A 20,925-nucleotide genomic window follows, 5' to 3' on the forward strand; every position below is an offset into this window, starting at 1 on the left:
GCCATGACATCGCTGGTCGGTAGATCCGGGACGGTCCCTGCCCCGTCCCAACATCTGCTAGTCCCCTCCGGGCCCACTTCCTCACAAAAAGAGTTTCCTCTCTCGCTGGGTGTTTATTACAGCCGCTCTCACCCTCTGCACGATGGTGTTCGGCAACCCAACGTTGCGTCATGGCAAAACGCAATGTCGAGTATACACTGCAGCCCTCAGCACTCTCAATCCGACGGTGCGTTGAGCTGCATCGCCGTGCAGGTAATCCAGCAGAGCCGATCTCCTCCCCGGGGGCCCCCCCATGGCAAGGGATCCGCACTGCCAGCCATCGAACCACCCCCCGGAGGGTCAATGAAGCAGATCGTACCCCTAGCCCCCCGTCTCGGTCCCTGGGAGCCTGACAAGAGCTTCCCAAACCGTCACGGTGGCTACGGGATACGATCCGTCTCGGCTACGCGATCCAATTCGCCACGGCTACGCGATCCAATTCGCCAGACGCCCGCCCAAATTTCGGGGCATCCTCTCAACCTCAGTCAGAGGCAAGGATTCTCCCGTGCTTCGGGCCGAGGTCGCCACCCTTCTGGCGAAGGAAGCGATCGAGCTCGTCCCTCTAGCCGAGATGTTCAACGGGTTTTGCAGCCCGTACTTCATCGTCCCCAAAAAAGGGGGGGTTGCTAGATCTGCGTACCCTGAACAGGCACCTACTCAAGCTGCACCTACTCAACTCAACTCAACTTTATTTATATAGCGCTTTTACAATTTTCATTGTTACAAAGCAGCTGTACATGAGACACATTGACTACAAGCAAAACAATCAAAGTTGTACCTGCAAAAACAAGAAAAGGTTGAAAACACAGAAGACAGACACACCCACACACAAAACACTCCACACACACAACACGCACACGCACCAACACACACAGACACAGAGACACACACACACACACACACACACACACACACACGTACACAGACAAGTACGCACACACACACACGCTCAGTGAGAGCACACATTTAGGATAAAGGAGAGAGAAGCACAGGTCAAATATAACAGATAATAAATTCCTATATGCAATATTAATTAAGTAAAACTTTAAGATTCTAAAGCAGCCCCCCCGGTCAGGCAGATAGTGCAAAAACAGTATGCAAACGGTGGCGAGGAACCCAAAACTCTAATCGAGAAAAAAAACCTCAGGAGAACCCAGGCCCAACCAGGGGATTCCAGTTCCCCTCTGGCAAAAGCTGCTGCCTCTGCACAAGCTCCAGAGAACTTGCACAACAAGGCTAAATAAAATAAATAAACTTAATAATAAAATAAATTGTAGTTTAAGATTATCATTAATAATCTAATAGCATTTGAAGTTTTGTGGTGAAGACATGTCAAGAGACCGCGTCCTTCTTTATCCAGCTCTATCATCTCAGCTCTTGTCAGGTCCCCACTTCCCATTCTCCGCTCTACCATCAGGTCAGGCCATGAACTGCATCCTGCTCGCTGTGGTAACCTTGGAACAATGAGACAAGACTGGCTGAGAGTAGAGTACTGTTCTGTACTCTTTGATGCAACAAGTACATCAGTTGTGTTTTTGGTTCCGGTTGATCTAACTAATGCAGCCTAAACCCTCTGAAGATTTATATTATGGAAGAGTAGTGTATGCAAGATTAAAAAGATGCGTCTTTAGTCTAGATTTAAACTGACAGAGTGTGTCTGCCTCCCGGACAGTGCAGGGAAGACTATTCCAAAGTTTAGGCGCTAGATAGGAAAAGGATCTACCACCTGCACTTGATTTTGAAATTCTAGGTATTACCAACTGACAGGACGCCTGAGAGCGTAATGCACGTGAAGGACTGTAATACAAAAGGAGTTCATTCAAGTACTGAGGAGCTAAACCATGTAAGGCTTTATAGGTAATAAGCAAGATTTTAAAGTTAACGCGATGCTTTATAGGTAACCAGTGCAAGGTTGACAGAACCGGGCTAATATGTTCATACTTTTTTGTACGTGTAAGAACTCGAGCTGCCGCGTTTTGGACCAATTGGAGTTTTTGTAATAAGCCTGCAGGGCAACCACCTAACAGTGCATTACAGTAATCTAGTCTTGATGTCATGAATGCATGAATTAACTTCTCTGCATCTGAGATTGACAGCATATGACGTAGTTTAGATATATTCTTAAAATGGAAAAACGCAATTTTACAGGTGTTGGCGACGTGGCTCTCAAATGACAGATTACTATCGAATAGAACGCCAAGATTCTTTGCTGACGACGAGGGTTTTATGGAACATCCGTCAATAGTTAAACAGTATTCTTGGTTGTTACTTATAGCAGTTTTCGGTCCAATAAGTAACACTTCCGTTTTGTCCGAGTTCAGTAATAAAAAGTTGTTACTCATCCAGTTTTTTATATCGACTATGCATTCCATTATTCGATGGAACTGCTGTGTTTCATGAGGCTTCGAGGAAATATAAAGTTGAGTATCATCAGCATAACAGTGAAAGCTAACTCCGTGTCGCTTTATTATATCTCCTAGAGGTAGCATGTATAATGCGAAGAGCAGAGGCCCTAAGACTGAGCCCTGTGGTACACCGTACTGGACTTGCGATTTGCGTGACACCTCATTGTTTATTGCTACAAATTGAAAACGGTCGGATAAATAAGATTTAAACCATTTCAAAGCTATTCCCTTAATGCCGACATAATTTTCGAGTCTATGTAGGAGTGTGCTGTGGTCAATGGTATCGAATGCAGCACTAAGGTCTAGCAGCACCAATAACGAGATACAACCTCGGTCAGACGCCAATAGCAGATCATTTGTAACTCTGATCAAAGCAGTCTCTGTACTGTGACATGCTCTAAATCCAGACTGGAATTCTTCATTGATGTCATTCCTTTGGAGGAAGGAGCATAATTGAGTTGAAACTACTTTTTCCAGAACTTTAGATATGAAAGGTAGATTCGATATAGGCCTGTAGTTCCTTAGTTCTCTAGGGTCGAGTTGGGGTTTTTTGACAAGGGGCCTTATAACAGCCACCTTATATGCTTTAGGCACATGTCCTAATGTCAGAGATGAGTTAATAATACCAAGAAGAGGATCTATAATTTCTGGGAGCATCTCTTTCAGTAGATTTGTAGGTATAGGGTCTAGTATGCATGTTGTTGATTTAGATGATCTAATAATTTTAGACAGCTCATCTTGATCTACGGTATAAAATAATTGCATTTTCTCCTTAAGGGCGCTGTAGTTAGTTTGTTCAGCGGGTTTCACTTCTGATTGCATTGTTATAATTTTTTCTCTAATATCTTGGATTTTATATGTGAAGTAGTTCATAAATTCATCACTGCTATGCTGATATACAGGATCAGAAGTCACTGACGATTTATTTTTTGTTAATTTAGCCACCGTGTTAAATAAAAACCTAGGGTTGTGCTGGTTTTCTTCTATTAGTGATGAAAAGTAGGCGGATCTAGAAGTTATTAGGGCTTTCCTGTATTTTCGAATACTATCCTTCCATGCTGTACGAAATACCTCTAATTTAGTTTTCTTAAAGTTGCGCTCCATTTTTCGGGCCGCTTTCTTTAGAGCCTGAGTGTGTTCATTATACCACGGTGTGGGGCTGCCATTTTTAATCTTCTTTAAACGTAGTGGAGCAACTTTGTCTAGCGTTACCGAGAAGGTGGAATTAAAATTTTCAGTGGTAATGTCAAGATCTTCAACGTTATTTCTCATGATTTGAGACAATTCGGGCAGATTATCGAGAAACGCATCTTTGGTATTTGAAGTTATTGTTCTACCATATTTGTAACAATGAGTTTTATTTGCAGCCGTAGGCCAGTGAAGCAAACATAATACCAGGTAATGATCCGAAATGTCTTCACTCTGCTGAAGGATTTTAACGTCGTCCACATTTATACCGTAAGACAGTATTAAATCTAAAGTATGATTACGAAGGTGAGTGGGTCCTGACACATGTTGACTAATGCCCATACTCAGGATGCTCACGCAGAAGCGCATCCTGGCGTCTATCAGATGTCAAGATTGGTTCATGGCAATCGACCTGAAGGACGCTTACTTTCATGTCTCGCTTTTGAGGGCAGGTATATCAGTACAGAGTCCTCCCTTTCGGTCTGTTCCTGTCCCCACGAGTCTTCACGAAGATCGTGGAAGCCACCCTCACTCCCCTCGGGGAGAGAGGTGTGTGGGTACTAAACTATCTCGACGACTTGCTCATCTTGGCACACTCCCGAGATCTGTTGTGTACACACAGGGACCTGGTGCTCCGGCACCTAGATCGTTTGGGACTACAGGTCAACCGAGAAAAGAGCAAGCTCTCCCCCGTGCAGAGCATATTTTTTCTCGGTATGGAACTCAACTCTGTCTCCATGACAGCGCGACTGACTACCGAGCGTGCACAGTCAGTGTTAGACTGCTTGAACCTTTTCATGCAGTCAGAGGTCCCCCTGAAACAATTTCAATTTCCCAGGCTCCTGGGACACATGGCATTCTGGGGCTGGGGTGATACCCCTCGGGTTGATGCACATAAGACCGCTCCAACACTGGCTACAGAGTCCCTGGAGAGCGTGGCATACCGGCAGCAGGCGTATGGTCATCACGCCTCTCTGCCGACGCACCCTAACCCCCTGGTCTTCAATGACCTTTCTACGGACAGGGGTCCCTCTCGGGCAGGTTACGAGGAATGTCGTGGTGACGACAGACACCTCCCTGCAGGGTTGGGGTGCCGTGTGCAATGGGCATGCAGTGTCGGGGCGATGAATGGGCCCTCGCCTGCGCTGGCATATCAACTGCCTAGAGTTGTTGGCTGTGCTACTTGCACTGAAGAGACTGCAACCTCTCGTGCAGGACAAGCATGTGCTGGTCCGGTCAGACAGCACAACTGCCATGGCGTATATCAACCACCAGGGTGGCATTCGCTCAAAGCAGTTAACACGACTCGCCCGACGCCTCCTTCTGTAGAGTCAGCAGGTGATCCGCTCTCTGCGAGCCACACATATCCCAGGCGACCTGAACCAGATGGCCGACATACTCTCTCGTCAGTCGACGCCTTGCAGAGAGTGGTGACTCCACCCCCACGCAGTCCAGCTCATTTGGGTGCAGTTCAGGCAGGCTCAGGTGGACCTGTTTGCCTCCCTGGACACCACCCATTGCTCAACTCTCAACTCAACTTAATTTATATAGCGCTTTTACAATTTTCGTTGTTACAAAGCAGCTGTACATGAGACACATTGACTACAATTGCCCGCTATGGTACTCCCTGTCCGAGGCCCCCCTCGGCACGGATGCTCTAGCGCAAGTACAAGCGGAAATACACCTTCCCCCCAGTGAGCCTCATTGCACAGGTCCTGTGCAAGGTCAGGGAAGAGGAGCATCAAGTGTTACTAGTTGTGCCATACTGGCCCAACCGGACTTGGTTCTCGGAGCTAATGCTCTTGACGACAACTCCCCCCTGGCCGATTCCTCTGACGAATGACCTGCTTTCCCAAGGGAAGGGCACTGTAACAAGTTCACTAGACACAGGAAGGAAGAGGCTGGGATCGGGGTTGCTACTACTGGTACTTTGAATTATTTCCTTCGTCTTCACACGACGTTGCGCCACACGCACTTCAAAACACAAAACATAAACACACTCTCAATAACTGAAGAGGGTTCCTTAGTCCAGCTTCTCTGGGTCCATCTCAGCCGCCAGTAGTAGCGTCCGTCTCTCTCCTTGAGCTCTGCTGCCTCGCTGGCATTTAAGCCTCCCTACGCCAGATACTGGAATAGGACACAGGTGTTCGTCATTTGCACTCACCCCACTCACTTACCGCTCGTCTCCCAACTCTCTCTCCCGCTGCAGTCCTCGCTGAAGCATGTCCCCCTTGCCACAGGCACGTTAAGGCATCCCAGACCAGACCTCTGGAACCTCCATGTCTGGCTCCTGGACAGGACGAGGAGATCCTGAGTGGCCTACCCCCGCAGTGGTTGAGACGATCACTCAGGCCAGGGCCCCAGCCACTAGGCAACTATACGCCTATAAGTGGCGCCTCTTATAACCCGCGGAGTTGTTCGATCGGGAACGTGCTGTCCTTCTTACAACTGAACGTGTATGTAGCCGCCATTGCCGTACATCACGACCCAGTTGCTGGTAAGTCTCTAGGACAGCACAACCTGGTCCTTAGGTTCCTAAGGGGTGCGAGAAGGCTGAATCCGCCTCGTCCGCGCGCCGTACCCTCTTGGGACCTTGATGTGGTCCTGGTGGGCCTCCAGAGGCCTCCCTTCGAGCCCCTCGGAGATGTCGCTCTTTCTCATCCCACAATGAAGACGGCTCTCCTGATTCGGGCCCGGTGATTCTCCTGAGACCCCAGCCCGGCTACGTGCCCAAAGTTCCCACCACTCCCTTTCTGGACCAGGTGGGGAACTTGCAGGTGCAAGAAAGGGAGGAAGACCCAACCCCATCCGTGTCATGTCCAGTACGCACATGACAACAGGTAAGACCGACGGCCAGTAGGGCGTACGCCTGCGAAAGCACCTTGCCCCCTCCTAGGTTGGGCAGCGTGCTACGCCTCCATTCTTCTCCCACTGGGTGAAGAATAGGCCAGGTACCAGCTTGACTCTGTACCGCATAGCTCTAACTGGACCTAGTGCTCTAGACGTAGTAACCCCCCAGCATGGCGGTTCCGTCTGATGTTTCCTCATGATTGGTTCCCACCTTGGTAACCCATGACCTTCCCTAGGTGGACCTCCACCTTGCGGTACTCCCCTCAGTCAGCATATTCCTCCCATGAGTTCTCCCCTATCGACGAGACCATGTTGGTGTCTCCACTAAACTCCTCCCTACGGTAGGAAGTGGTCTCTGTAGCGCATCCCCCATTGAGGAAATAGCGCTTACCCAGAGGGAACGAGACGTTGTGTCCCTCATGCCACAACGCGTGCCGCCCGCTGCAGCAGTCGTGAGAGGCTCTCAGGCTCCTCTGCCCAAAGGTGAATGAATGCAGCACGCCATCTCCCTTTTATACCCGGATATCCGGGGTGAAGTCCCGCATGCACATTTAATTCGCCAATTTCATTGGCCTTTTCTAAGTCTAGTCGAAGTTAATAGGTTCTCAAGACAAACCCCATCTGTCAGTTCGACACAACGTCTCGTTCCCTCCATCAGGGAACTGAGGTTACATCCGTAACAAAGACATTTTCTGCCTCTTTACCCATTTTTTTCAGCATCAGTGAGTGTAAACTCAAAGCTGAATGTGGTGTTGTGTGGAACTGATGCAACACTAAAGGTCACCGTGTCCAAACTTCTACGAGGAAAACCTTTAAATCATAAAGTATTCAGCCCATCAGTGTGTGTGAAGAAAGAAGAGAAAGTACATGGACGTCAGATCTCTGTTGTGGAGCTTCCAGCTTTGACACGACTCTCAGATGAAAAGATGATGTGTCAGACTCTCAACTGTGTGTCTCTCTGTGATCCTGGAGTTTGTGTGTTTCTCATCATCATACCTGTTGGTCCACTGACAGAAGAAGACATAGCGGAAATTGAGAAGATCCAGAAAATATTTGGCTCTAGGGATCACTTGATGATGATTTTCACAGCAGAGTTTGCTGTTAACAGATCAGTGACAGACTTTGTAAAGGCATTGTCAGAATCTCTAAGTCTCTGTAGAACTCGGTACAAAGTGTTGGGCTTGAAGGGACATGGAAAATCCAAACAGATTCCAGATCTACTGGATTATATAGAGAACATGAAGACTGAACCATATTCACTTCAGATGTTTGTCAGAGCTCAAGAGAACCAGGTCAGACATGAAATGGAGATGAAATATCAAGATGAACTAAAGGGAAAGGAGAAAAAAATCAAAGAGTTACTAGAGAAGATTCAATCAGTGGGTGAGTGGATTTATTTTTTGTATTTTTCAAGATGACTCATCTCTCATCTTTATATGAATGCAGGTATAAATCATGTTTATGGTTCATACTGGTTTATCACCACAGGGGGTTAGTGTAATGCATTCAATGAAATATCATTTACAAATTAAAGATTTGTCTTTTCAGGGCTCATTTTTCCCACTGGTCGCTCAGGTGCGACTCACTTTCTCAGTTGGTCGCACCAACTTATTATTTGGTCGCACCCGTTTTTATAGTAATCATAAAGACCTTGACCATACCATAATGAACTTCTTTCAAGTTATGTATTGGCTATGAAATGATCTGATGCAAATATAACCTGTCACTCTTCACAATCCTCCTTTGTTGCCCTCTGTAAGATGTAATTTTGCCACTGGCCTTCGTTTGCCAGACCTTATTTTTAAGGTGTTTTTTGAGTGACTGATTTGATGGGTTCAGACAGTGAGTCTCGTGAGTTCAGTGTTTGACATAAGAGTTGTTTCAACAAGATGAATCAGTTCAAATGAGTCATTAGGTCGCGAATCGGACATTAGCGGACATTGGCGCATTTGTTTTTCACAGCTGTAGGACATCGCAAAAGATAGAAGTCAACACGGAAAACACTTCACTGGATAGGATTTTTCCTTTATGTCGGCTGCATGTGCGGAACACTTGTCAGGGAAGAAAGTGCAACATGTTTTTGAGCACATTCACACCCAGCTGTAATTCAGGTAAATAATATTCTCCGAATGCACCACGTGAAATGTGGATTCTTGTCTGTTTTGATAAACGTGAGGGAGAGAGACAGTTCAGAAACTGAAGTTCCCTTTCCGTCGGTCTCTCGACGTTGTGTCGAACCGACAGATGGGGTTCGTCCCTGAGAACCAATCGCTTCCGACTTCTTAGAAAAGGCCAATGAAAATTGGCGAATGAAATTTGCATGCCGGACTCCGCCCCCGGATATCCGGGTATAAAAGGGAGACGGCGTGCCTCATTCATTCACCTTTTGTTCTTCGGAGCCTTCGCTCATGATCAACAGACTTCGCTACAAGACTGCCGGCTCTACGACCTGGTGCAGCGGACTGTCCCTTCCTGCAGCGACTTCCCCTGGGCGTCTCGGCGGTTCCAGAAGTGTTCGAGTTTTTTCTCTAAAAGAGCAAATTTCTCCAGCGTGGCATGTCCCGCTGTTCTCGTGGGTGCAACACACTCATCGAGGAGGGGGACGGACACGGTGTCTGCTTCCAGTACGCTGGGGCAGATGTTGTGGATACGTCCTGCCCGCACTGCGGGCGGTTGACGATTCAGACGTTGCGTCACGGGTGGCTGTGTTCCCACGGGACTCAGCCACCACCTTGTCTGCTTCCCGTTCCGTGACGGCAGGACTACGGCCCTGCCGCCCGCTACGGCGAGCAGCGAGGGTGATATGAGGATTACTGTGAGCGCTAATCCGTCAGCCACTGGCTCGCGGACCGTTCGCACCTCGTCTTGCTCGTCTGACCGTTCCCCATGAGACGGTCCGCCGTCTTATTCCTCAATCACGTATCGGACACGGTACGTGATGATGAGATGTCTGTTGCAGCATCGGAGGGTGACTTACTGGCATCAGACTCCGACGATTCCTTGAAGCTCCCTCCCTCGGGGGGTCGAGATCAGGAAGAAGCGGATGTCGAAATGTCAGCCATGCTTTCCCGGGCCGCCGGCATTGGGTTGCAGTGCACCGCACTGCCTCTCCCAACGCTCGCTGCTGGATACACGGTACATCGGGCTTGAGAGCGGCTCCAAGCCGCACTCGCCCCCAGTGCCGTGTTCCCCCGGAAGTGCATGAGGAACCTAGTACGACCTGGAACGCCCCCTTCGGCGCGTACACGTCAACTAGTTCCATCACCCTTTCTTCCCTCGATGGTGGGGCAGCTAGAGGATACGTCGATGTCCCCCAGGGGCTCGACCTAGACTCCCGTCCAAAGCACGTAGGCTTTTCGGCATCTGAGGTGTCGAGAGCTTACTCTGCTGCGGGCCAAGCTGTCCCCTCTCTCCACGCTATGGCCTTCCTGCAGGCCAATGCGCGGAGAGAGCTCCACGAGGGTAAGACCGACCCAGCGCTTATGCAGGAACTCCGCGGCTTCACCGACCTCGCTCTCGGGCGACCAAGGTGATCGCGCGGGCCCTGGGTCGGGCGATGTCCACACTTGTGGTCCAGGAGAGACACCTCTGGCTGAACCTTGCACAGGTGAGTAACTCTGAGAAAGTCCGCTTTCTCGATGCACCCATCTCGCAAGGGGGGGCTGTTTGGTGATACTGTCGAGTTCGACAGTTAGGGAGCAGACAGAGGATATCAAGTATGTCCTCCCCAGCCGCGACTCGACCGCCCTCTGGCCGCCGAGATCCCGTGCACCGTCTGCTTCCCAGCAGCCCTGGTCCTCTTCGAGACATCGAAGAGGAGACCACCACCCCATCAGCAGCCGCGGCGAAAGCCAATGCGGCCCTCATGGGAAGACCCCAGGGAGTTCGAGAATACCTTTCTAAAAGTTTTCTCCCTCTCTGGGCGTTTATCACAGCCGCTCTCACCCTCTACACGACGGTGTTCGGCAACTCGACGTTGCGTCACGGCGAGACCCAATGTCGAGGATAATCAGCAGCCTAAGCACTCTCAATCGACGGTGCTTTGTGCCACATCATCGTCTGGGTATTATCACAGCCGCTCTCACCCTCTACACGACGGTGTTCGGCAACTCGACGTTGCGGCAAGACCCAATGTCGAGGATAATCATCAGCCTAAGCACTCTCATTCGATGGTGCGTTGTGCTACATCATCGCCAGGCAGGTAAAACTGCAGAGCCGATCTCCTCTCCGGGGGTCCCCCCCACGGCGAGGGATCCGCACTGCCAGCCATCGAACCACCCCCGGGAGGTCGATGAAGCAGAACGTACCCCTAGCCTCCCTGTCGGTCCCTGGGAGCCTGACAAGAGCTTCCCAAACCGTCACGGTGACTACGGGATACGGTCCGTCTCGGCTACGCGATCCAACTCCCCGGACGCCCGCCCAAGTTTCGGGGCATCCTCTTAACCTCAGCAGAGGCAAGGATGCCCCGTGCTTCGGGCCGAGGTCGCCACCCCTCTGGTGAGGAAGCGATCGTGCTCGTCCCTCTAGCCGAGATGTTCAACGGGTTTTACAGCCCGTACTTCATCGTCCCCAAAAGAGCGGGGGTCGCTAGATCTGCGTACCCTGAACAGGCACCTACTCAAGCTGCCGTTCAGGATGCTCACGCAGAAGCGCATCCTGGCATCTGTCAGATGTCAAGATGGATTCATGGCAATCGACCTGAAGGACGCTTACTCTCATGTCTCTTTCTCCCTCGTCATCGCCCGTTCCTACGGTTCGCTTTCGAGGGTCAGGCATATTAGTACAGAGTCCTCCCCTTCGGTCTGTCCCTGTCCCCACGAGTCTTCACGAAGATCGTGGAAGCCGCCCTCACTCCCCTCAGGGAGAGAGGTGTGCGGGTACTAAACTATCTCGACGACTGGCTCATTTGACACACTCGTGAGATCTGTTATGTACACACAGGGACCTAGTGCTTCGGCACCTAGATCGATTGGGACCACAGGTCAACCGAAAAAGAGCAAGCTCTCCTCTGTGCAGAGCATCCTCTTTTTTGGTATGGAACTCAACTCTGTCTCCATTACAGCGCGACTGCGCTCAGTCAGTGTTGAACTGCCTGGAATATTTCAAGCAGTCAGCGGGAAGAGGCTCCTGGGCACATGGCATCCTCGACGGTGGTGATACCCCTCGGGTTGATGCACATGAGACCGCTCCAACACTGGCTACAGAGTCGAGTTCCCTGGAGAGCGTGGCACACCGGCAGCAGGCGGATGGTGATTACGCTTTTCTGCCGACGCACCCTAACCCCTTGGTCTTCAATGACCTTTCTACGGACGGGGGTCCCTCTCGGGCAGGTCGAGACGCGTCAGGGTCGCAGACGCCTCCCTGCAGGGTTGGGGTGCCGTGTGCAACAGGCACGCAGTGTCGGGGCGATGGACGGGCCCCTGCCTGCGCAGGCATATCAAATTGCCTAGAGTTGTTGGATGTGCTACCCGCACTGAAGGGGTTACAACCTCTCGTGCAGAACAAGCACGTGCTGGTCCGGTCGGACAGCACAACTGCCGTAGCGTTTTAAACCGCCAGGGTGGCGTTCGCTTACGGCAGCTAACACGACTCGCCCGACGCCTCCTCCTGTGGAGTCCGCAGGTGAGCAGATCCCTGCGAGCCACACATATCCCAGGCGACCTGAACCAGACAGCCGATGCGCTCTCTCGTCAGTTGACGCCTCGCGGAGAGTGGCGACTCCACCCCCGCGCAGCCAGCTCATTGGGTACAGTCCGGGCGGGCTCAGGTAGACCCCTTCGCCTCCCTGGACACCACCCATTGCCCGCTAAGGTACTCCCCGCCCGAGGCCCCCCTCGGCACGGATGCTCTAGCGCACAGCTGGCCGTGGGACAAGCGGAAGTACGTCTTCCCCCCAGTGAGCCTCATTGCACAGACCCTGTGCAAGGTCAGGGAAGAGGAGCATCAAGTGTACTAGTTGCGCCATACTGGCCCAACCGGACTTGGTTCTCGGAGCTAATGCTCTTGACGACAGCTCCCCCCTGGCCAATTCCCCTGACGAAGGACCTGCTTTCCCAGGGGAAGGGCACGTTATGGCATCACGGGATAGACCTCCGGAACCTCCATGTCTGGCCCCTGGACGGAAAGAGGAGATCCTGAGTGGCCTAACCCCTGCAGCGGTTAAGACCACTACTCAGGCTAGGGCCCTGGCCACTAGGCGACTATACGCCTATAGTGGTGCCTCTTCTCATCCTGGTGCTCTTCTCGAAGAGAAGACACGCAGAGTTGCTTGATCAAGTGGGTGCGGTCCTCCCAGAGACTCGAGAATAATGTCTCCCCTTTCACACTGAACGTGTATGTAGCCGCTGTTGCCGCTCATCACGACCCAGTTGCTGGTAGTCTCTAGGACAGCACAACCTGATCATTTGGTTCCTAAGGGGTGCGGGAAGGCTACCACCTCACCCACGCTCCGTACCCTCTTACGACCTTGATGCGGTCCTGGAGCCCCTCGGAGATGCCGCTCTTTCTCACTTCACGATGAAGACGGCTCTCGGGAGGACGCTCAAGAGGGTAGCGGACCTACAAGCATTCTCCGTGTCCACAGATTGCCTAGAACTCGGGCCCGGTTTTTCTCACGCTATCTTGAGACCCCGGCCCGGCTACGTGCCCAAATTTCCCACCACTCCCCCGAGACACCAGGTGGTGAACTTACAGGCGCTCCCCACCGGGGAGGAAGACCCAACCCCATCCGTGTTGTGTCCAGTACGCGCATTGCGCCTCTGCTTGGACCGCACGCAGAGCCGCAGAATCTCTGAGCAGCTCTTTGTCTGTTTTGGAGATCAGCAGGGAGGGCTGTCTCAAACAGAGATTGGCGCACTGGATCATGGACGCCGTCACTATGGCGTACCTGTCCTAAGATCGCCTATGCCCACTGGGTGAGAGCTCTCTCCACACGGAGTACAGCCTCCTCGTGGGCACTGGCTCGAGGCGCCTCTCTTGCAGACATCTGCAGAGCTGCGGGTTGGGCTACACCCATCACCTGATGTATCCGTCTGATGTATCCTCATGCTGGTTCCCACCTTGGTAACCCATGACCTCCCTAGGTGGACCTCCACCTCGCGGTTAACTCCTTCAGTCCGCACTTTCTTCCCATGAGCTCTCCTCTAACGGTGAGACCATGTTGGTATCTCCACTAACTCCTCCCTGCGGTAGGAAGTGGTCTCTGTAGCGCATCCCCCACTTGAGGAAGTAGCGCTTACCCAGTGGCTTTACGGTACCGGGCGGCTTCTCGCTGTTAGAGAAACAAGGCCGCTGCCTGTGAGGCAGGGGCCTTCCCACCTTTCAAGAAAGCTCTGGGACCCCCTACCTACCCACTGGTAGGTTACAATTTCGCGGTAGCGCTCACGGCTGACATGCCCAGGCCTGTCACCGTCGCTTCGCTAGAGATTCTGATAGGGCACAGTGTTATGGCGTTTTCCATAGGAACCCCATCTGTTGGTTCGACACAACGTCGAGAGACCGACAGAAAGGGACCCTGTGAAATTTGACCTCGAAAGTTATAAAAAAACGATCGCATTTGCGAACATTTTAGTTGCTTTCTAGAGCCCTGCTTTTGCTTTTCAAATCACTTTTCTAATGAGTCAGACACTGTTTTGTCACTCACCTAACTCTTGAGAGGGGTCTGTCTATGTTCTATTGGACAACAAGGAACGCCCAGTAGGTGAGGGCCACTAGCGAATCACAGTACAAATTTGCATGCCCATATACATTAAAAAAAAACTAAATCTGTCTAAAGGGCCTTATGCATTCATTTTGCCTGGGGACCCCTGTTTGCGTCTGTGTGTTACAACTCTGTTGTGTTCAACAAGTGCGCTAAAGTGCTTCAGATCATGAGCAGGTTATTTCATCCCAAAGATCTTTTATTTCCATCTATTTTATTTCCCTTATGATCAAGATAGCCTAAATATTGTTACAATATCAGAGCGGAGAGAAAACAAAAACATTTATGTTTGACGTACAAATTATGAGTTGGAGTTGAATTATTTTGTTTGCTATAATAATACATTATTTTGTATGGTAATAGACAGAAGCCCACACATGCTGTAAATGAAGCTTAACTTTAATTTAGCCTCCATATATTTATGAACTTTACATTATTTTCAGGTGCTGAGGGTGAATCAGATGATCAGACATGTTTGAGAATCGTGCTAATCGGGAGAACAGGAAATGGAAAGAGCGCAACAGGAAACACAATTCTGGGAAGAAAAGTGTTTGAGAGCAAACTGAGGTCAGATTCAGTGACGAGTGTTTGTGAGAAAGGAGTTGGTGAAGTTGATGGTGGATCAGTATCTGTTGTTGACACTCCAGGACTGTTTGACACCACACTGTCAAATGAAAAAGTGATTGATGAAATAGTGAAATGTGTGTCACTGTCATCACCTGGACCTCATGTCTTCATCATTGTGTTGACTTTGGGAAGATTCACTCGAGAGGAGTCAGACACTGTAGATCTGATAAAGAAAATATTTGGTACAAAAGCTGCACAGTTCACTATCGTTCTGTTCACTAATGGAGATAAACTTGAGGATGAAACTATAGAAGACTATGTGAATGTAAGTAAATCGGAGGATCTAAAGAAACTGATCAGAGACTGTGGAAACAGATTCTTGGCGTTTAATAACAGAGAAACACAAGACAGAAGTCAAGTGACTCGACTGATAAACATGATAGAAGAGATGAAAACAACAAATCACGGTCGATATTTCACTAACAGCATGTTTGAAGAGGCAGAGATGAGCATTAAAAAGAGAATGGAGGAAATACTGAAAGAGAAAGAGAGAGAAATTCAGACTAAGAATGAGGAATTAAAGGCCAAACATGAGATGGAGAAAGAGAACATGATGAAGAGATTAGAGGAAGAGAAGAGAAGAGCAGACGAGGAAAGAATGCAGATGGAGAAAAACTTCAGAGAACAGAAGGAAATTCTGAGAAAAGAGTTTGAAGAGAAAGAGAAAACAGAACAACAGAAACGAGAGCTTGAGAAACAGAAACAAATAGAGGAAGAAAAACAACAAAGAGCTGAACATCTTCAGAAGATAGAAGAGATGAAGAGAGAGACTGAACATCAGAGATCACTTTATGAACAACAGCAGAGAGAGAGAGAAGAGAAGGATAGAAAGAGAGAAGAGAAATACAAACAAGATCAAGAGAAGATCAAACAAGAACAAGAACAGATTATAACACAATTACAAAAGAGACAAGAAGAAGATGTTAGAAAGAGAGAATCTGAGGAGCAAAAGAGACATGAGGAAGAAGAGAGACAGAGAGAAGAATGGAGAAGAAGAATAAGCGAAACTGAAAACGACAGAAAAGAGACTCTAGAGGAAATTAAACGACAAGAGAGAGAATGGGAGAAAGACAAGAAACGACAGATGAGAGAACGAGAGGAAGATGAGAGAAAGAGAAGAGAGAAACATGAAGAACAACTGAGAGAAAAACAAGAAGAACTGGAGAAAATGAGAAAGAAGATTGAGAAAGAGAGAGAAGAAGAGAGAGAAGAAGAGAGACAACAGAGAGATGCAGAGAGACAGAAACTGAAACTAGAGAAAGAAGAGAAAGAGAGAGAATATCAAGAGAAGAAAACTGAAATGATGAAACATTATGAGCAGCAGGAGAGAGAGAGAACAGAGATGTGGGAGAGAAAACAACGAGAAGATGATGAGAGAAGAGAAGAAGAGAGAAAGAGATGGGAGAAAAGAATTGATGATATTAAAAGAGAACAGGTGAAGGCGATGATGACAAGAGAAACACAAGAGAGAGAGAGAAAAGAAAGAGAAGAGAAAGAGAGAAAAGACATGAAGGAAGAACATGAGCAGAAAATAAAAGAGATGAAGAAGAAACATGAAGATGAAGCCAGAAAACAAGCAGAAGAGTTGAATGAGTTCAGAGAGAGAAAAGAACGACATGTTCAAGAACTCAAACAGATGCTGGAAGAACGTCAGAAACAACACGAGTTACTGGAAAAACTCTATCAACACTTCAATCAACAGAAAGGAGAAGAAACAGAAGAGCTACGAAAAGAAGTTGAAGAACTGAAATATAGACGAAGATGTGTCTTTCTGTAACACCATTAATGTTAAAGATAAGGTAGGTGTAATCTGACAAATTCATTTTTTGCATTTGATTCAGAACCTGGGCTCATATGAATAAAACATCTCAGAAATGCTCCTTAGAATATTGAAGCTTCGACTTAAGTGTCAAAAAATGTATAGTAAAAAGTAAGAGTAGGATACTTTAATAAAGACTTGTATAAAGCAGCTTTCAGTAAAGTCTAAACTGATTCTTAAAGAGTACATTCCTCGAGATCATAAAAAATACATTTCATGAAGTGTTTAATTTTGCCGTGTTTGAATGTAAGCAATCTGCCAAGTTGTAAATCCGAAGGTGAACGAATAACAAAGTTATTAGCTTATAAAAAAGGTAATCGACTCTGAATCACGCGAACAAGCCATGACCTGTCCGAATCTTTAACCACAATGTACCTACGTCACTAGAAAAATCCCCGCCTACTGACTGCGAAAACTTAACTCTCTCCTCCCCAAACACTGTACTAGCTCGTTCGTGACGTGTGCATCATGTCTAAGAGAAGCTGTGTTCTATGTAGTGAAACTAAGTCAGTCTTATTTTCACTACCAAAGGAAGAACTTCTGAGGAAAAAATGGTTACTATTTATTTTTCAAACGACACCAAAGGAGTATAAACCGAACGTTTTACTTTGCGCGCGTCATTTTACCGAAGATTGCTTCATCAATCTTGGCGCCTTTACTGCAGGATACATTAAACGTCTTTCCTTAAAAGATGTTGCAATACCAACTTTATTTGGACCTGTAAGCTCCACCGAATCACAACCTGTAAGTGTGACTCTTTATTTTTGTCTTTACTTAAAATTAAATTTGTGTGACGTTATCTCATGTCTGTGTTTAGCTAACGTTACCGTTATTTTTGGGGTTGTTACTGTTTGTTTACCTAACGTTAGCTATAAACTCGTTGCGCTAATGTAAGTGTTCAACCATATTAACTCGCAAAGTCTTTATTTCAAGAACTGCGTGGTGTACTATAGTTATAATAACATCTGAAGATACGAACACCGTACACTGTATGCCGTGATAACTAACTGTTACAAGAGAAGTGTCTAAAACAGTCCTTTTTCTTACTGGCATCTGTATAAGGATTAAAGAATGATTCGTCAGACTCGGGCTCGAACTGGTAAGGTAAAATCGACGCCATCTCTCTCTATACACTGTTAATATCCAACCACCTGCAAACCGTAATACAGCAGTAATGATAGGCGGTCCATTTGCGACACATGCTGAACGCGTTTGACCAATCACAGCAGACTAGACCATTTGACCAATCACAGCAGACTAGACCATCTGACCAATCACAGCAGACTACACTATCTGACCAATCAGATCAGACTACGCTGGCGGAAAGGCGGAGATTACACAGATGAATCGCGGAACGAATCATTTGAGAGTCAGTCAAGAAGTAAGGTAATAAAAACTGCTTATTATTACGAAATAATAGTATTTTTACATCATGTATGTACATAAACTTGTTGTCGGACACTCCATAAACCAAAATAAGCCCTTAAAAATATTGAGGAATGTACTCTTTAAGTGTTAACTTAAGTGATTCTTTCACCCGGTTTCACAGACAAGGTTTAGGTTAAAGATGGAGTGGTTGATTTGGAAAGGTGCTAACTTTAGCCTGCTAGCACTGAAATTATAATACTACCCTCTATGCGATTCACCGTGCAAAGCCACGCCTCCTCCAAACACATGAATGTATTTCGTAAATCCATGTAACGGATTACAAACTAAATCCATTAAATTCTTCTGGAAGCATGTACATATCTCTCCAAAAAAAAGAGAGCAACCATGGTATCGTCTTTCAGACCGTTTAACTGCCGGAGCTGTCTCCATCAGATTGTCCACCATTCTCCCTACATTGACACGTGAGTGCGCTGATGACGTATGATGTCTGTGTGCACAGGGTGCGCAGTGGTATGGAAAATACGTTGGCTGAGAATGTACACATGACCAGTCACAGCGTTCGTGCAGAACGTTTTGATTGGGTGAACGTTTTTTGGTCCTATGCCTTTCACAGACGAAATATAATTATAAAAAAAATATTTGACCACTATACTTCTGATTGCTATCAGGATATAAAGAGTTCCCTTTCTGGCGGTCTCTCGACGTTGTGTCGAGCCGACAGATGGGGTTCGCTCTTGAGAACCTATCAACTTCTGACTAGTTTAGAAAAGGCCAATGAAATTGGCGAATGAAATTTGCATGCCGGACTCCACCCCCGGATATCCGGGTATAAAAGGGAGATGGCGTGCTGCATTCATTCACCTTTTGTTCTTCGGAGCCTTCACACTGATCGACTTCGAGACTTCAAACTCTACGCCGAATTACTGCTGGAATCTTATGACGTGGTGCAGTGGACGGTCCCTTCCTGCAGCGACTTCCCCTGGGCGTCTCGGCAGTTCCAGAAGTGTTTGAGTTTTTTCTCTAAAAGAGCAAATTTCTCCAGCGTGGCATGTCCCGCTGTTCTCATGGGTGCAACACACTCATCGAGGAGGGGGACGGACACGAGGTCTGCTTCCAGTACGCTGGGGCAGCACTTGTGGATACGTCCTGCGCGCACTGCGGGCGGTTGACGATTCAGACGTTGCGTCATGGGTGGCTGTGTTCCCACGGGACTCAGCCACCACCTCGTCTGCTCCCCGTTCCGTGACGGCAGGACTACGGCCCTGCCGTCTGCTACGGCAAGCAGCGAGGGTGATATGAGGATTACTGTGAGCGTTAATCCGCCAGCCACTGGCTCACGGACCGTTCGCACCTCTTCTCACTCGTCTGACCATTCCCCAGGAGACGGTCCCACCGTCTTGTTCCTCAACCACGTATTCGGAAACGGTGCGTGATAATGATGAGATGTCGCTTGCAGCATCGGGGGGTGACGTACTGCCATCCGACTCTGGCGATTCCTCGGAGCTCCCTCCCTCGGGGGGTCGAGCCCAGGACGAAGCGGACGTCGAAATGTGAGCCATGCTTTCCCGGGCCGCCGTGAGCGTTGGGTTGCAGTGCCCGCACTGCCTCTCCCAGCGCTCGCGGCTGGTTACATGGTGCCTCGGGTTTGAGCGCGGCTCCAAGCCGCGCCCGCCCCCAGTGCCGTGTTTACCGGAAGTGCATGAGGAACTCAGTAAGACCTGGAACGCCCCTTTTCCGGCACATTCACGTCAAAGAAGTTCTGTCACCCTCTCTTCCCTCGAGGGTGAGGCAGCTAGAGGATACGTCGATGTCCCCCAGGTGGAGTGTGCCGCCGCGGTGCACTCATGCCCGCAGGTGGCGGCCACCTGGGGGGCTCGACCTAGACTCCCATCCAAAGCATGTGGGGTCTCGGCATCTCTGGTGTCAAGAGCTTACATTGCGGCGGACCAAGCTGCCTCCTCTCTCCACGCTGTGGCTCCTGCCAGGCCAAGGCGTTGAGAGAGCTCCACGAGGGTAAGACCGACCCAGCGTTTATGCAGGAACTCTGCGTCGCCACTGACCTCGCTCTGCGGGCGACCAAGGTGACCGCGCAGGCCCTGGGTCAGGTGATGTCCACACTTGTGGTCCATGAGAGACACCTCTGGCCGAACCTTGCACAGATAAGTAGCGCCGACAAGGTCTGCTTTCTCGACGCACCTGTCTCGCAGGGGGGGGCTGTTTGGTGATACTGTCGTGCAGCAGTTCTCGACAGTAAAGAAGTAGGATATCAAGCATATCCTCCCCCGCCGCGACTCGGCCGCCCTCGGCCGTCGAGTCCCGTGCACCGTCTGCTTCCCAGCAGCCCTGGTCCTCTTCGACGCCCTCCGGCTCGGGCGCCCCCCACTCAGGCGGCCCCCCCGGAAGAGAAATCGTAGAGGAGACCATCGCCCCGTCAGCAGCCGCGGCGAAAGCAGAAGCGGCCCTCATGGGAAGACCCCAGGGAGATCGAGAATACTATCGAGCCCGACCCCAGCCATTCCATCGCTGGGTGGTCGATCCCGGACGGTTCCTGCCCCGTCCCAACAGCCCACTCTCTTAAGAGTTTCCTCTCTCTCTGGGTGTTTATCACAGCCCGCTCTCACCCTCTACACGACGGTGTTCGGCAACTCGACGTTGCGTCACGGCGAGACCCAATTTTGAGGATAATCAGCAGCCCTCTGCACTCTCAGTCGACAGTGCATTGTGCTGCATTATTGCCAGGCAGGTAAGTCAGCAGAGCCGATCTCCTCCCCGGGGGATTCCCCACGGCAAGGAATCCGCACTGCCAGCCATCGAACCACCCCCTGGGAGGTCGATAAAGCAGATCGTACCCCTAGCCCCGGTCTCGCTCCCTGGGAGCCTGACTAGAGCCCCCAAACCGTCACGGTGGC

The 20,925-nt window shown here is 49.3% G+C and overlaps 1 protein-coding gene across 5 annotated transcripts in view; it reads left to right on the forward strand.

The window, feature by feature from the left end:
• LOC130561224 (trichohyalin-like) overlaps nucleotides 1-20,925 on the forward strand; it is a 59,137-nt gene that overhangs the window by 23,912 nt on the left and 14,300 nt on the right. For 4 of the 5 annotated variants that reach the window (XM_057345411.1, XM_057345412.1, XM_057345414.1 and 1 more), the window contains 2 exons: nucleotides 7,200-7,865; nucleotides 14,625-16,607. In XM_057345411.1, coding sequence (XP_057201394.1) covers nucleotides 7,200-7,865; nucleotides 14,625-16,585 — 2,627 coding nt within the window. In that variant the 3' untranslated portion in view covers nucleotides 16,586-16,607. The remainder of the gene's footprint in view (nucleotides 1-7,199; nucleotides 7,866-14,624; nucleotides 16,608-20,925) is intronic. The other variant, XM_057345416.1, reaches the window with a different exon arrangement.

This window comes from Triplophysa rosa, linkage group LG11, assembly GCF_024868665.1.
Source record: "Triplophysa rosa linkage group LG11, Trosa_1v2, whole genome shotgun sequence".
Lineage (NCBI taxonomy): Eukaryota > Metazoa > Chordata > Actinopteri > Cypriniformes > Nemacheilidae > Triplophysa > Triplophysa rosa.